We start from the raw sequence: 16,455 nt of genomic DNA, 5'->3' as shown, positions 1-16,455 counted from the left end.
TTTAATAGAATTGACTACCCCCTTGATTCCCTTGCTAATTTTACAGCTGGTATAATCAATTTGACTGATCGATGTCTTTCTATACCACTTGAAAGCACTGAAATGGGGTAAATTTTTGATGATCGAGTTCCACATATGTTATGTGCTGTTTGTTACAGTACAGACAGTATATGAGAAAGTCAAAAGCGCACTCTTGAGAAAATACTCTCAAATCCCTTTATCCATCAAGTAGCTAGGCAAAGGAGTGCGTATTTCATTAGTATTGTCGCATCAATGGCCCTTCGTTCATTCAATTTTCACATTGTCGTACTCTAACGGAACTATCAATCTATCCTCGCCAGAACTTTTTCTTTCTATCGGTGCCGGTGGTGTAGTGGTAAGCGTGATTACCTCTCACCCCAGCAGGCCTGGGTTCAATCCCAGTCGGCGCCGCCGGGATGTTCTGAGGCATAACATCTCTGATCACGCCTTCCTTCGGATGGGAAGTAAAGCCGTTGGTCCCCGGTTCTTGAGTTGATGGGTCGATAGGTAGGGTAAAGGTGTGGGAGCTGCCTTCCTGGCACGTCGGTAGCATTGGTGCTCAGCACGGAAAACAAGATCGACGGAAAAAACAAACCAAAGGAAAAAAAAAAAGAACTTTTTCTAGCATATACATTATTGCACTAAAGCTTTATGTTGATGTTAGTATAGCTTTTTCTCCCAATTCAATTCTAATAGTAAAAAAAAATGACTATAGAATTTCAGATTTTCCAGATTTTATATTTCAACTGTACCAGATTTCTATGATACTGACCTAGTAACGTTGTACATGGGTAAAATTTCAGTTTCTTGCAAAATCACTATCGATTCTCATCCGTTTTGTTATTATTGTTGTTGTTGTCGTCGTCGTTGTAGGTCATAAGGTTCAGGTAAACCTCACTTAATCAATCGATGTTCGGTTCGGTAGAGAGTATATCGAGAAGGTATCGAATCTGCCCTGATTTCGACCTCAACAACAACTGTGTAGGCAAATGAGAGGACTCCGACCGCAACAATTCATCCAATCGTTTCCATCTGGTACACCCAAGATGTAGCAATTTGATTGTGTGGGTCCCTCCGTTGGTGTTGTGTGCCCAGGAGGAGCAGGGAAGGAAAAATATGCAAATTCTAGCTATTTGTCATTTGACCGTTTCTCGTAAAGTTAGCTATAACTATCTCTGGACCACTGCGTAGACCAGTGTGCTCGCTTTCTAGCATTCCCTTCAATTTTTAAATTCAGTTTACACAAATTTCCATTCATCATTCAAATGTCGTCTTCTGAACCATGGCTGCCCTGCAGGAAATGATTGAAAATTTAACAAGATCCTCTGCATCTTGAAACGTACCTACCTACCAACTCCGCAGCGAAAATAAATATCTTTCGATACAAATTGATGTTATGTAATTTGTGTGCGTTGGGAATCGTTTTTATGGAAATTGCTTTTTCTCACTTCCTCGCCCTCACCCACAGCGTTCGATGTCAATTCGATCCTCTGATTTGAAAGTCGTAAATTGAATCCCTCTAGGTGGAATAAATTTCGTTTGATTGCAGCTGGCAAACTTTTTTTTCTCTGTTCGGTCGGTTCGTGGTAGTGCCAGGTGGCTCCACCACTGAAGCATGTTTATTCAAATCAACTTTCGCTGAATTATTCCTCGCCCACCTACACGCATATTAATGCTGAGTGAGGGAAAATATCGCCCCCGGGGCAGCAAAGGAAGATCTGTTTTCCCAAGAACAATAAACGTTGATTTCTGTTTGCCCAAAGTCTCGACTCGTCGATGCCCTTCCGACCACCATCCACACTCACCCTCGGGAATGTCTTCGTCACGTAACTGACAGGCAGCAGCCAGGACCTAAGACTTTCCGAAATTTATGAATTCACCCACCCGGAATGGCAATGAAGTGTGACGTCCACACGATAAAGTTGATGCTTGTTATGCTTTTCCGAAAGAAGTGCCGAAATCACGTCCGCCCGGAAAGAAGTTATTCCCGATGAGTTTTGTTTGACTAAATTGCGTTTGTGAATTGGGTGTGTTTACGTGAGTGTTGGGCTGCCATTTCTGGCCACATTTTCAGTTTGTCACGTGAACGAATATATTTTGCATGGAAATTGGAATTTGGTACTCACTTTCTCGATCCGGCCACCTCCTCCACGATGCAGCGATTCCTTCGCCAGCGACACGGAGAAATTGTCCAATAGCTGGACGCTGCACTACGGGCCCATCCTTCCTCAGGATACAGAAGGACCTGGAATGAAAGTGATTGCTTAAATTAGTCACTTAAAAATGTTAATCCCATTGAATATATAAAAAAAAAAAAAATCCGATACTCTGACTTTGATGATACATTTATTCGTGGTAGAACTTGATCCGAAACCATTGAATCGGAGCTACACGTACCATCAAACCTCCCCCAAATCCCCATCTTGATCATAACTCAATTTCCACTCGATAATAAAACATCAAACACTTTCCCCAGCAGACTGCATCTTGGCAGCTTCTGTTTGATTAGCCGACACGGTAGCTGCTAGACTGGAATAACAACATCTCACCACATCCACCATCGTTTCTCCCTCCGGTTGCTGTTTTGCATCATCTCCCCCCTCCACCAGAATGTTGGCAAAATCGAAGCGTGAAATATGAACGCATCCCGCGCAGGGGTAAATCCGCCAGAGATAATAAAGAAAAACTCGCTCCCCTGCCCCAGCATCCACATTCTCGCCGGGGAGTATCAATTTTTGATTGCTTTGCTAATAAAATATTCAACGCAATCAAGCTTTGGCAACTCCCAAAGCCAAAGGGGAGAGATATCGTTGGTTGGGTGGCGGGAAAAATAACATCCCATCACTTCTTTCGCATATTGATGGCATGCGGAAAAAAGTGCTGACGATCAACAGTCTGCCCGGAAAAGTGGCGAAGAAAAACGAAAATTGTGTCACAAACATTTGACTCAATCACTGTCACTTGTCAGTTACACGGCAAAGCAACGAAATGGACCAAACCATCGGGAGTGCTTACAGAAGTGCGGCACCAAAGTGAAAGTCGTTTGCGAAGATTTCTGTCAATAAAGCAAACTTTTGCTCGTTGAATGATTGGAAGAGAGTGGCGCAGAAAAGGCAAGTGAGTTGATTGTGATTTTCCGTGAAATATGGGGTTTGTGATTTGAAGAGCGCGTATACGGTTGCGATTGTGGTGGGAAAGTGGATGAACGATTTGATATTCACATGACTGAGGTTAAGAATTCCGCTTTCAATCGCTTTGCCTATGAAAGGGAGAGATTTTTTAGATGTTTCAGTTGGGTGTCAACTGCTTCGTCGTAAGCAGCGTTGCCAGGTCATTTTCAGAAAAAATGTCCAGTTAAAATATAAAATCTGGAAAAATCTGGAATGTTCTTAAAAGTCCTGTTTTTAACATAGTGCTATTGGAATCAAATTTATGTGCCAATCTTCCGGAAAAATCGGTCGGTATAATCATCTGGAATGTATTGAAAGTACCAGAATGTTAATGAATTACATGTTGTTTAAAAAGTATGAGAAGCAAAGAATCAAGCAACTTTGATGAGATGATTTTTTTTTTTCAATAATAGACTATGTAGCCCTTACTATTTGATGCAGTACAAGAATATGTCTGAAAGATTTTATTAGTTCTAAACTATTCTAATATTACCCTGAGGTTGATCAGACTTACAATTTAATTCTTGACAACATACAACACACAACACCTAATAGACCAGTAGGCAATTTTAATTTTATGAAAAAATCACCTGGCTGAAGTGAGAACCAAAGCCTCACATCGTGGTACTCACACACATTTTACCTAAATTCGGGTAACTCCACTATTCGCATGAACATTACGAATAATTTTATGCCAAAGAATAATTTTACTATATAACTCAAGTGAAAGTCTGAAAGTGTCGTCTCAGGATCTAGAAATGATTCTAAATTCTGGAATTTATATTTTTTCTGGGTCTAAGATCATATTTTTTTTTGCTAGTCTTAATTTAATTGGAACTTTTCACTGGATATATTCGACATTTTTTCAGAGTTCCCTTTGAATCATTCTAGAATACCACCATACTTCTTTTCTGGATTCCCCTAAAATAATCTTGATAATCTCCAAACTTTTTCAGCAGCATTCTAGGGGTTCTCAGAAAAACTCTCTTGGTTCGCATTATCTCTTGTAATTTCTTAGATATCATTCTACAATTCCATAGTTCCCTCAAACTGGTAATAATTCCCAACAATTCGCATTATTTTGTCTCAATTTTCTCGATGAAATTCGCTTTGAATTTTGTTAAAAATTTCACTCCTCAGAATGACCGTCACACTCTTTCTTAATATTTAATTAAAATGAATCTCCCTAGAAACCTTGGACAGAATTCCATTGAAATTATTTTCACGATTTGCATCAGCATACTCATTGTATTCCTTCCAGATTTCCTTACTAATGCTCCCAGCAATTCCTTGAATTTGCCATCAACGTTCTCTAAGTATCATTTTAAGAATTTTCTATGATTTCTCTTCCGAATTATATTTAATTTCTTCACAAAATTGTCATCAGAGTTATGGAACTCTACTCAGAATAAACTTGAAATCCTCTTTCACAAGGAAGTCACTTCACGCTATAGTTAAAATAATTAAATTCTAGGGCTATTCGGAATTCTAAAGTAATTCAGACTGCTAACTCAATATTAACAGATACTTTAAAAAATGCCTTTTAAATTCTTAAATTAAATCCTCAAAAATCTCAAGAACATACTTCAAAATAGATTCAAAAGCCTTGCTAATTTTTCAAAGCTCAATGTATTGTTTTCAATCCCGAACAGTTTTCGATTTCTCTACATTGCAAAATTATGAAAATTCCCGCATATTGAACTTTTGATTTTCCAATCCAGGATTCTTAAATATAAATTAAAGCCAAAATTAAAACTTAAATTCGAAATAAAAAGAATCCAGGCCCGATATTTAAAAAACAAAATGAAGGGCTTTTTCAGCCTATAATCTTTAGAAAATGTTACAATTTTCATGATTCTGCAACCCATTAACATGCAAACATGTTGTAACAATTCCATGTGCGATGTTGCAATAATTTCCAACATTGATGGCCTTTAATAATTAAAGTAGCTAGTTTAACTTTTTTTTATTAGAGGGTTAATCAATTTTTAAAGCAATTTGTTTAAAAAATCTGGAAAAATCTGGAACATATTTTAAAAATCTGGAAATATACGTGGTCTGTCTGTGTATCTGGCAAGACGACTGAAAATCTGGAAAATCCAGATTAATCTGGAATTCTGGCAACGCTGGTCATAAGGAACATAGGGAACATGTGAAGAATGAACTTGGATTATTTTTCTAGAATAATTGAACTTGAATAACAATAACATCCAGGATAAACACGGACGAGCTCATGGACTAAGACATTTTTCGAAGTTTACAACCTACAGAATCTGGATATAAGTAGGAAGGTTAAATGTCCTTAATGTCAGCCTGTGTGTCTCTAATATTGGGTCCATACATAAATTTCGATGGAAAGATAGGCCGCGCTTGAAAGCTGACGTGTTTTTTTGTCAGCGAATTAATTTAAATTGTTTGCTTAAATTTGTTAATTTGTGTGCTGAAATTTTGATATAAGTGTTCATAAAGTTATCATTTAGTGATATATCGTGTTTTGCCTGTGTTTGCCTTGAGTGACTCGGTTGACCTTGAATTTAACCTCCAAAATTTACGACGCAGCTTCAGTTCTATTGTTCGGTGTCGGTTTTCATTGCCTCCCGGGAGCCCAGTTCTCCGAGTTCGGATGCTTCACTTTTGATGTGTAGTTCTATTGAGAGATCGGTCCGGTTGGTGAATTAGCCCGGGAACGTGTTGATGATACCTGGCAGCACAACATGACTCAACATGACCGTGAGAATACAAAGAGAATCTGTCAATGTTACTTAGGACATAATGCAATGTTCAGCTTGATTTGCATTATCCAGATGACGCATTGTTCTAACAAAAAATAAAGAACAGGAGATTTTTTATCGGGCGAAAGTGTTATATCCTACACAAATGGCCGTGGTCTTCGCCGTCGTCTTCGCCGTCGTCTTCGCCGTCGTCTTCGCCGTCGTCTTCGCCGTCGTCTTCGCCGTCGTCTTCGCCGTCGTCTTCGCCGTCGTCTTCGCCGTCGTCTTCGCCGTCGTCTTCGCCGTCGTCTTCGCCGTCGTCTTCGCCGTCGTCTTCGCCGTCGTCTTCGCCGTCGTCTTCGCCGTCGTCTTCGCCGTCGTCTTCGCCGTCGTCTTCGCCGTCGTCTTCGCCGTCGTCTTCGCCGTAACGGAATGTTATTATTACTGATGGCTTCCCAATTTATTTACCTTCCCGTACGTACTGTAAGATTTGAAAAAGATTAACCAATCGTTGATATATTGTCAAAAGTCTAACACTGCTTCTTGACGCCAAACTCGGCCTACGAATTATAAACTTGGCCTAACGCATTGAAACGCCAATAAATTCACTTCGGCCTATCGGATGAAGATAAATATTGACTCGGTCAAAGCGCTTCATTTGTATTTGGGAATATTGGGTGCAAACATTCATATCACCATTTCTTATTGACTTCGTTCAGTAGCATTTGAACTAAAGTATCGTACCAAACGCATAATCTACCTGTTAACGCCGAAATCATGGAGTTATTTGATGTTTTCTGCTTGATAGGCCCAAAATGGGCACTTAGGCCGAAGTAGTTCGACGTCGGTCGGAACAATGCGTAAAGAGCAAATCGAAACATTGAACATCGCGTGGAATTGGCACTTAATGAAGGCCTAAGTACTCTTTCGTAGCTTTTAGTTTTCGGATTTGAAAGAGCGTCGGTTGAAGTGGCTTGCTTACTGAGCAGAAACACGCGGTCCCATGTCCTTTCATATAAAAAATGTACGGTAAGATTGCTTGTTTATCGTGTATTTTGTAAAACGTTTCGTTGTCGTAGGTGCCGGGTTCGAATAGTTATAACAACTTGAGTAACGGTACAATGTAATATGAGGGCCTCGGTGGCCTTTGAGCAACCGTTTTTGCTTACTGAGCAGAACATCATGAGTCTTTTTTTTTTTTTTTTTTTTTAGGGGTAGGGGTAAACAATAGTTGCAATTTCCAAACCTATGACTGGATGCCTTCCTTCAAATAACAACTGAAGTGCGGTAAAAAATCGGTAGAACTGTTTCAAACACACAGTTGGTACTTGAGCGGGTCGGTTTTCATCTCTTTTTGCCAGTGGTGGCGGGGGGACACACCCCTCACCATCCCTCTCCAAAGGGGGAGTTTGGTAAAGAGAGATGAAAAAACCGATTTGTACCTTCCTTAAAAGTTGTCCTAGCTCGCTTGTCTAATATCTATATACAATCTTCACACTGCCGTACTCTAACGGAACTATCAACTCTATGCTTTCATCTACTCCATCTATCGTATAAAAATTACCACTACAGTCTGTTATTTGAAATTAGCATCTTCAACTATCATGAGTCTAATCTCAAGCTCATCCACATTCAATATTGGTCAATCGTTTTATTTGTTAACATGACTACATGACTAACATCAACTAGATGATAAATAACGAGCTCGTCTGCCTAGTGGCAAACGTTTTTGCTTACTGAGCAGAAGACCGTGGTTCCAACCTCCTTCGCGTTATATGATCGTTAGGACGTCAATTCAGCTTATCGTTTACCAAAACGAACCCTGCTGCAAACCCAACCCTATTACCCAATATCCCTGTGATTCCTCGTGGAAGTGCAGAGGACTCCTCAGCTTCCATCAACACATTTCAACCCATTCCTTTCGTTCAGGTGCGGCTGGCGCTGGTATTGCCTAATTTGATATCACCAGTTTTTACACATTGAGGATGATCGCTAGTCCCAAGCATCGTCTATTGGTTCTCTGTGTGATAACAGCTGGTCTAGCAATAACAGAGTAGCAACCGTCGGCGGTCAATCATGATAATGCTCATGTTGGCTTTCCACAAAGACAAGGATATCCTCATTTGTGTCCTTTAAACTTCGTGGACAGAAACCCAGGCTTAGGTTTGTCTTTTTCTTCAACTGCCATAAGACCATGGCTGAATGCTGCGCATTGTAGCCTTCAAACAGTTGACAGTATCCTGATATTTATAGATGATAATCATATGTGCCGCTTTGAACCAGCAGTTGCCAAACTTCGGTTTGATTTATTGCTTTCTTTGATCAGCTACTTTTGTTAGTATTGCCTTTTGGGTAGCAACTAATTGTTGGGTGGTCACTTCTACATGGAGACACTACTGACTCTCTTTGGGGTAGACGATTCTCCAACATCTCCTCTTTTGGCTGTATCCAGCCTTGACTTCGGACTTCGCTTGTGATGTCTTTCGGTATGAAGAGCAACCCTTTTCGGTGGATTGGTGACGATAGAATGAGATTAGCTCAGTTGCTCATTTTTTCGACGCTTGTTCGAATCAGAATATGGTACTTTAAAAGGCTTCTCACGACACACATTCATGTACACTATCTATACACGTATAAAGGTTGAACGCGAAAAAAAAACCGGACACGAAAATCATGTTGGGGTTTAAAAATGCGTTTCACAGTTCAATGTAACAGCTATACATAAGTAGGTACCGTGAAACGGGGTAACATTGATAATTTTTTTTAATGTATATTCTAATTTTTTTTACATCAATTAATGTTTCTCAAATTAATTTTTTTGACGTAGGACTACGTCTTTGATTTCTATATACACTTTGTGAAAATCGAAAATGGAATATGTAACAAATTAAGAAAGATTTTGAATTTTAATAACTCAGCTGCCCCTGGTCCAATTTCAATAATTTTATCACCAATCGATAATAAATATGGCTACGCATTGATAACAATACTTTTGAATGTTGATTTTTTTTAACAAGAAACTATTGAAAAACTGGTAAATGTCCAGCATTGTCCTAAAACGTCGAATTAACTTACAAATCCACCAATTACCTACATGCATATGCTGCTTCCCCAGCACAGTCGTCAGAGAGTAGTAGGTAGACGAAACAAGTCGAAGTGGCATTCGCCTCCGATCCTCGGGCGCGTGCGAATAGGGAGGATGGAATTGCGTAATATTTTGCACACTCATCGCCATACTCAGAACCACACGCTCCCAACGACCACACAACTGTGTGGTGGTGTTCGGTCGTCGAAAATAGTAGCAGCAGTCGCAGTGCTTTCGGCGTGTGGCGTTGAAAATTGTTCTCCAGTAACAATGAAAGGCTGCCTGCAAGCAGCGAGCTGCAGAGCCCACATAAACAACCATCAAAGGAGGAAGAAGCTGCACCGCTATGCTATGGATCGGAATCAGTAGCTCTTCGTGAGTCGCTGCGGGTCGGTCATATATGCCAAGCATGTCACCCTCGCTCCAAACGACATACAACTCGACAGCCTCATCTGTGTTGAACATAAAACTCATAATTACTCAACCATCACTACAAAACAGTCCTTTTCAGGACCACCTTGAATTTGTTAAGAGTATTATTTGGACATTTGACAAGGTCATCAGTTCCCGCAAGCAGCTAGCTATCAAGGCTCAACCTGGTCTCTATAGAAGGTGTGGAATTGTAGGTCCGAATGTATTGGTGAGATTAATCATCGTCCGACCATTTTCCAGAACACGCTGGTAGGAAGTGATTAAAAATCCATATAGAATTTGAGAGAAGTGGGAATAATTCGCTTTGGGTGTATATTCAGTCCCCAGAAAGCCAATAAAATCAACTTTGAGAGAAAATTAGCTCTCACGAGTTCAATCTCTCGAAGTCCCTCCTTTTTTACATATTCTGCACAAACGATACTTTCCGCCCCGCCCCATTCATATAATTCGGAAGGAAATCCTGTGAGGGGTGAATTGAATACACTTTAATACCAAAATGCACAAAACTTAAAAATTCATAAATAACAAAAAATTCAAAATACACCTTTTAAAGTCGGGCAGATGAATCGAAAATACTCAAGTTGACAGTCCCTTGGATTCTCTTCATCAACTTTCTCTTTGAAATAAATACTACAAATTTGATACGCTTACAAATTAAAAACGGAAAGAGTTAAGATAATTGATGATTGATCAATTAAAAGAACTAAATGTTCACATTTGTTCCGTCCAGTAGCGGTCCTACGTCAAGCTTCCGTTCGTGCCTCTAGGCACAGACCCTTCTATTTTTTTAAACAAGTACTGAGGATCCTAGAGTAAATTTGTTTGTAATATGTTTAACAGTAATTATTGCATTTGCCTTACTGAGGGGGCGACCCCGACGTAGTGGTGAACATCCTTACCTCTCACGCCAAAGTCACGAGTTCAAATCTCACCCCCGGACAAGTCACGAATGACCCAAGAGCAAGGTTGCAAAGACTCATTTCAGCTAAAATAATGTTTTTCGGAATAATAAAACCAAAAGATGGTATGATGGCATGTTTTACTTGTAACTTACAAGAAGAGGTTACAAAGTATGCGTTGGAAACATAAAACCTGTAAATTTTGCTTTCTATGAGTCACAATCAGCGATTTGCTGATCGCTGAGTGAGTGAGTGAGTGAGTGAGTGAGTTTGTGAAAAATCGCTGACTGTGACTCTCATGAAGTGAAATAAACAGGTTTAATATGTCAAACACATTCTTTGCAACCTCTTCTTGTATCCTACCAATTCAAAATTTGATCATGGCATCTAATTATTTCATAATTTAGAAAAACATTGTTTTAGCTGAAATGAGTCTTTGCAACCTTGCCCAAGAGTGTTAAAGTGACTATAATAAAAAAAAAAAAAAAAAAATTTGCCTTACTTTTTTAGTCTTGTGCCCGAACTTCAGTATTTTGATTTGGGGTTACTTTGATAATGCTCGATAAATGTTGACAAAAATGCGTGAATCTCAAACAATTTAGTTCAAGAAGCATGAAACTTTGAATGGATATATAATCAGAAACACCATAAGCAATAATAAGATAACATTGAATTTGTGATGGCTATATCAGAAACACATTTCATAAGTGATGGTTTGAGTGCTTTTTCAAACAGGCAAAAAGCAAGAAAATTGTTTTTCAATATGTTTGGCAAACATGTAACACAAACTATATAAAAACTATATGCGATATCAAGGGAAATGCCCTAAGCTACCATATGGAACCTTAGAAATTTTCATGCAGTTCCCCTCAGAGTTTTCATATATTGTTGGTATAAATTGTTTTGGAGCTCTTCTCTAAATCCTATTGGAAATTCTCCTTGAAATTATCTAAAAATGCTTTCAGAGTAGCCATTGTAATTATCCTCGGGATTTCCTTAAAACTCTTCTCACAATTCCTTCGAAATTGTACCCAAAGAATTTTGAATGGAGCTACTTAAAAAACGCTGTAATTTCAATGGAGTTCTTAAGCAAGAGTTCATAGTTCATCCTACAACTCCCTAGGACGTTTTGTTTGAATGTCCATGATATTACATATCTCTAGAATCCATCAAATTGCTTTTGAAAAAAAGTGACCTGAAGTGAGTATCCTGAAAATCTGGACGAGAACGGTTTTCCCGGGAAGTTGACCAGACTGATCAAGGCTAGGATGGATGGTGAAGATATCGGATGCGTTATCGGACCCGTTTGAAACTCGCAAAGGACTTCAACAAGGTGATGGTCTTTCCTGCCTCCTGTTCAACCTTGCGCTAGAAGGTGTTATGAAACGTAAGGGGTTTTAACATGCGGGGCACTATCTTTAATAAGTTTAGCCAGTTCATCTGTTTCGCCGACGACGTGGACCATGTTGGAAGAACGTTTCAGGCCGTGGCGGAGCAATACACCAGGCTGAAACGTTAAACAGAGAAGGTTGGATTAAAGGTGAATACGTCGAAGACAAAATATCTGTTAGCTGGAGGAACCGAGCACAATAGAGCTCGCATACGCAAAAGCGTGACAATCGACGGAGATGGTGGATGAATTTGTGTACCTCGGATCATTGGTGACGTCGGATAACAACTGCAGCAGAGAAATTCGTAGACGCATAATTGCCGGAAGTCGTGCTTACTACGGACCCCACAAGACCCTGAGGTCGGGTAAACTTCACCCCCGTACGCTGATAAGACCGGTAGTTCTCTACGGGCACGAGACGTGGACGATGCCCGAGGAGGACCTGAAAGCACTGGGTGTTTTTGAGCGACGAGTGCTTAGGACCATTTTTGGCGGGGTATGTGAGAACGGTGTATGGAAGAGAAGGCTGAACCACGAGCTGGTGCAACTCTATGGCGAACCCAGTATCCAGAAAGTCGCGAAAGCTGGACGGGTACGATAGGCGGGACACATTGTAAGAATGCCGGACAACAATCCCGTAAAAATGGTGTTTGCCTCGAATCCGGCCGGTACAAGACGCAGAGGAGCACAGTGAGCAAGATGGTTAGACCAAGTGGAGCAAGATCTTGGAAGTGTGGGACGGTCAAGAAATTGGAGACAAGCAGCCGCGAACCGAGTTAGTTGGCGTAACATTGTGACGCAGGTGCAATCCTGAGGGACGTCGGACCTGGAAGAGTAAGTAAGTATCCTGAAAATCTACTCCAGTCCAAAAGTCTTGACATTTTTATTAGAGAGTAAGAAGTTTATTTTTTTCAAATTTGGTTTTCAGCATTTTACGGTTTTTTTGCGGTCAACTGGTCACCCTGATTATTGTATTTTGCAGTTAAAACTAAACTCGTCACTCGGCATTGGTGTGGAATCGCAATCAAAAGTGTGCTTTGATGATGCATCGTCTTGGTTTCTTCTGCTTAATAACTTTTATTTATTTTTTGAACGTTATTCTTCAATCAGAAATGGCGAAAAAAGTGACTAGTGACTTTTTGTCGAAAATAGGGACTTTTTAGAGACCACCTTAAACAAAGTGAAAAAGGCGTGCAAATAAGTAGACACCCTGTTCCAAGATGGAATTGTAAAGAAAAGGTGAAGGAATTCCAGGGAACGCCTCTTCTTCTTAGCATTTCAAGCTTATTTTTTTTTCCTTTGGTTTGTTTTTTCCGTCGATCTTGTTTTCCGTGCTGAGCACCAATGCTACCGACGTGCCAGGAAGGCAGCTCCCACACCTGGACCTACCTATCGACCCATCAACTCATGAACCGGGGACCATGGGCTTTACTTCCCATCCGAAGGAAGGCGTGATCAGAGATGTTATGCCTCAGAACATCCCGGCGGCGCCGACTGGGATTGAACCCAGGCCTGCTGGGGTGAGAGGTAATCACGCTTACCACTACACCACCGGCGCCGTTCGATTTCAAGCTTATTGCTTATTGCATATTTAGTTTATTGCGTGCTCTCCACTTAGTGTTCTAGATAACTGTGGAATTATTAATTGAGAGTTTTCGAAGCCTGTACCGTTTTGCATTAGTATAATTGCGTGGCAAGTACAATCATATGCCCAGGGAAGTCGATAAATTTTCCAACCCGAACAAAGTCTAGACCAGACCGGAAATCGAACCAAGGTCTTACTTTGTAGCCGTGCCTTTACGGACTGAGTAGTAGTAAAATTCTTTTTTATTTGTGATTTTGTTACGTGGTTTACAATTGGTAATACAGGGCAAGTGGCTAGCCAGAAGGGCTCTTGATCTCTGTGAAATTTTTGATTCTATGTTTATACATGTCGTGTTTTACTGTTGTAATGTTTTACAGTTCTCTTCTTGAGAAGAATATTTTAAATGTTTTAAATTGTCATTCTACCTACTCATCCTAACTTAGCTTAACCTAGTCTAACGTGCCAGATCCCTGATGATCTGTTGATCGGATCGCCTACAGCAATCTCTGAACCATGCGATGGAGTCTACTCTTCGTAACTCCAGCGTCTGAAGAGCATCCAGGCGGTGAACCTAAGAGTTTCTAATCCGCGGTGGCCTATTGAGGATCATTCTCAGGACCTTCCAGCTGTTGAAATATTCAAACAGGACGTCCAGGCCTCTCTGAAGTTTGGCAGTAAGAGCTCCGATGACCCTACCCTTATAGACGATAGATGTGGTGATCCGTCATATCGGAGGTGGTCAGGTTAAATAAAATGGGAACAAGGATGCTTCCTTCGGGTGCTCCGGCACCGATATTGAAAGCATTCGATGTTATGCCATTCAGAGAAACTCGGAACGTCCTGCCCAATAGATAGTTGTTTATTATCTTCACTGGGAACATTGGAAGACCGTAGTGCTGCAATCTGAACATCAAGCCATCCTGCCAGACATTGTCGAACGCTTATTCAACGTCCAACAACGCCATGGCAGATGTTTTCGAAACAGACTTGGTCCGTCTGAGAATGTTTGTCACTCGAGTCAGCTGGTGGACGGTCGAACGACCTTTCCGAAAACCAAACTGTTCCTCGAGTAACATGTTGTTTTCTTCGGCTCAGGTTAGGAGCCGGTGATAACCTGCTCTTTCGAACAGTTTTGATAACCCTGAGAGAATGCTGATTGGTCGATAACTTGAAGGAGAGAACAGATCCTTCCCAGGTTTCTGGATGGGTATGATTTTAGCTGACTTCCAACATTAGGGGAAGTAGCCAAGTCGGAGGCACAGATTAAAAATCAATGCAAGATGGTTGTAGAATCTGGAACTCAAGTGTTTGAGTTCTAGATTCAGGATGTTGTCGAAACCTGGGGCCTTAATGTTTTTAGATGATTTTATATAGGCCAACATTCGTCAACCGTAATCTCGGATTCCTCGGGAATAATATTGGAAATCTGATAGAGGTTGGTTGCATTTTCAGCAACCTCGGCTTCGTGAGGGCTGACGATGTTTTGTCCGGGATAATGGGAACTGACGAAGTGTTGACCTATCGCGGCAGCCTTCTCTTCAGCAGTTATCAGATCAACCACTGGGTCGCCGGGACGATCCCGTGGGGTCAGTGGTGAAAAGGGTCTTGGCTTATTTTTTAAGGTTTTTTTTTAGCTTCCCAAAGGGCTTTGCACAATCTGGGAGAGAGTCCACCATCCTGGCTTGGATGGTTTTTGGTTTGTTTGCGATAACAGTGGGTCTTCAAGACAGATAAGCCAGAACGCTGGTATTGCCTTCGAATGGAGTTACGGAGTCTAATGAGATTTTTGGTACTTCTATCATGGTTCAGAGTATTGATCACCTGTCTGGATACTGGTACGTGTTGTTCCGTGGCCCGGGATATCACCTCTTCGATGGAACGCAGACACCGGTCAACGTCCTCGGGCGTCTCCGGTTGGACACCGTAGTCGACAGTGGAGTCGACACAATGTTGGAGCTGATCCCAGCTGACACAATGGTAGTTGCGTCGGGAAGCTTGGAATCGGCTGACGGATGAGCCAACTCTACCCGTTAGTGGTCCGAGCTCAGCTCCTGGTAGGTTGTCTCCTATGTTACTGATGAAGATGTCGATGGTGAAGTGTACGCCAGACCGGCTCAAGCGAGTGGGAGAGTCCGGCTGTAATATGGTGTAAAGGGTGATACGGTCAAAATTTGGTCAAGGGAAAACGCGTGTAAATCGGTGAAATCGTTTATTTAAAAAATCAAATTAAATTTCTTTTTCAAGTTCAATTAGTATAAAATTCAGGAAAAATATTCAGTTAGGCTTCCGCTTTTCCAAATCCGAATTGCCGGGCCTTACGCTTGACCCCTGCCATCAGATTTTGTACAGCCACCTTGTCCACCTTCTTCGCCGCAGAAAGCCAGTTTGCCTTGAACTGCTGCTCGCCCTTAGCAGTTTTTTTGGTCTTCTTTAGGTTCCGCTTGACAATAGCCCAGTATTTCTCAATTGGGCGGAGCTCTGGCGTGTTGGGAGGGTTCTTGTCCTTGGGAACCACCTGCACGTTGTTGGCGGCGTACCACTCCATGGCCTTTTTACCGTAATGGCAAGATGCCAAATCCGGCCAAAACAGTACGGAACAACCGTGTTTCTTCAGGAAAGGCAGCAGACGTTTATTCAAACACTCTTTCACGTAAATTTCTTGGTTGACAGTCCCGGAAGCTATGAAAATGCTGCTTTTCAAGCCTGTACCAGATGGCTTGCCAAACCACATATTTCTTTGCGAACTTTGACAATTTCATGTGCTTGAAAACATCTCCTACCTTTCCCCTTCCTTTTGCCGTATAAAACTTCTGTCCCGGAAGCTGCTTGTAGTCGGCTTTGACGTAGGTTTCGTCGTCCATTACCACGCAGTCAAACTTCGTCAGCATCGTCGTGTACAGCCTCCGGGATCGCGCTTTGGCCGTCGTATTTTGTTTATCATCGCGATTTGGAGTCACTACCTTCTTGTAAGTCGATAGTCCGGCTCGTTTTTTGGCTCGATGCACGGTTGTAGACGATACACCCAGCTTATTTGCGGCATCTCGGAGAGAGAGGTTAGGGTTTCGCTTGAAACTACCGGCAACTCTCTTTGTCGTCTCAGCGGCTTCCGGTTTTCGATTTCCCCCCGATCCAGACTTCCTGGCTGTCGACAAACGTTCCCCA

The 16,455-nt window shown here is 41.4% G+C and overlaps 1 protein-coding gene across 1 annotated transcript in view; it reads right to left on the bottom strand.

The window, feature by feature from the left end:
• The window catches only part of LOC135709266 (uncharacterized), a 259,608-nt gene that overhangs the window by 124,533 nt on the left and 118,620 nt on the right, over positions 1-16,455 (bottom strand). Inside the window, exon 4 of the mRNA XM_065231572.1 lies at positions 2,148-2,266. Coding sequence (XP_065087644.1) covers positions 2,148-2,266 — 119 coding nt within the window. The remainder of the gene's footprint in view (positions 1-2,147; positions 2,267-16,455) is intronic.

This window comes from Ochlerotatus camptorhynchus, unplaced genomic scaffold (genome assembly GCF_037179485.1).
Source record: "Ochlerotatus camptorhynchus isolate MF236.1 unplaced genomic scaffold, CSIRO-AGI_Acam_v1.1 ptg000357l, whole genome shotgun sequence".
Classification (NCBI taxonomy): domain Eukaryota; kingdom Metazoa; phylum Arthropoda; class Insecta; order Diptera; family Culicidae; genus Ochlerotatus; species Ochlerotatus camptorhynchus.
Note: the sequence above shows the minus strand (reverse complement) of the source record. Positions and strands in the feature narration are given on the sequence as shown.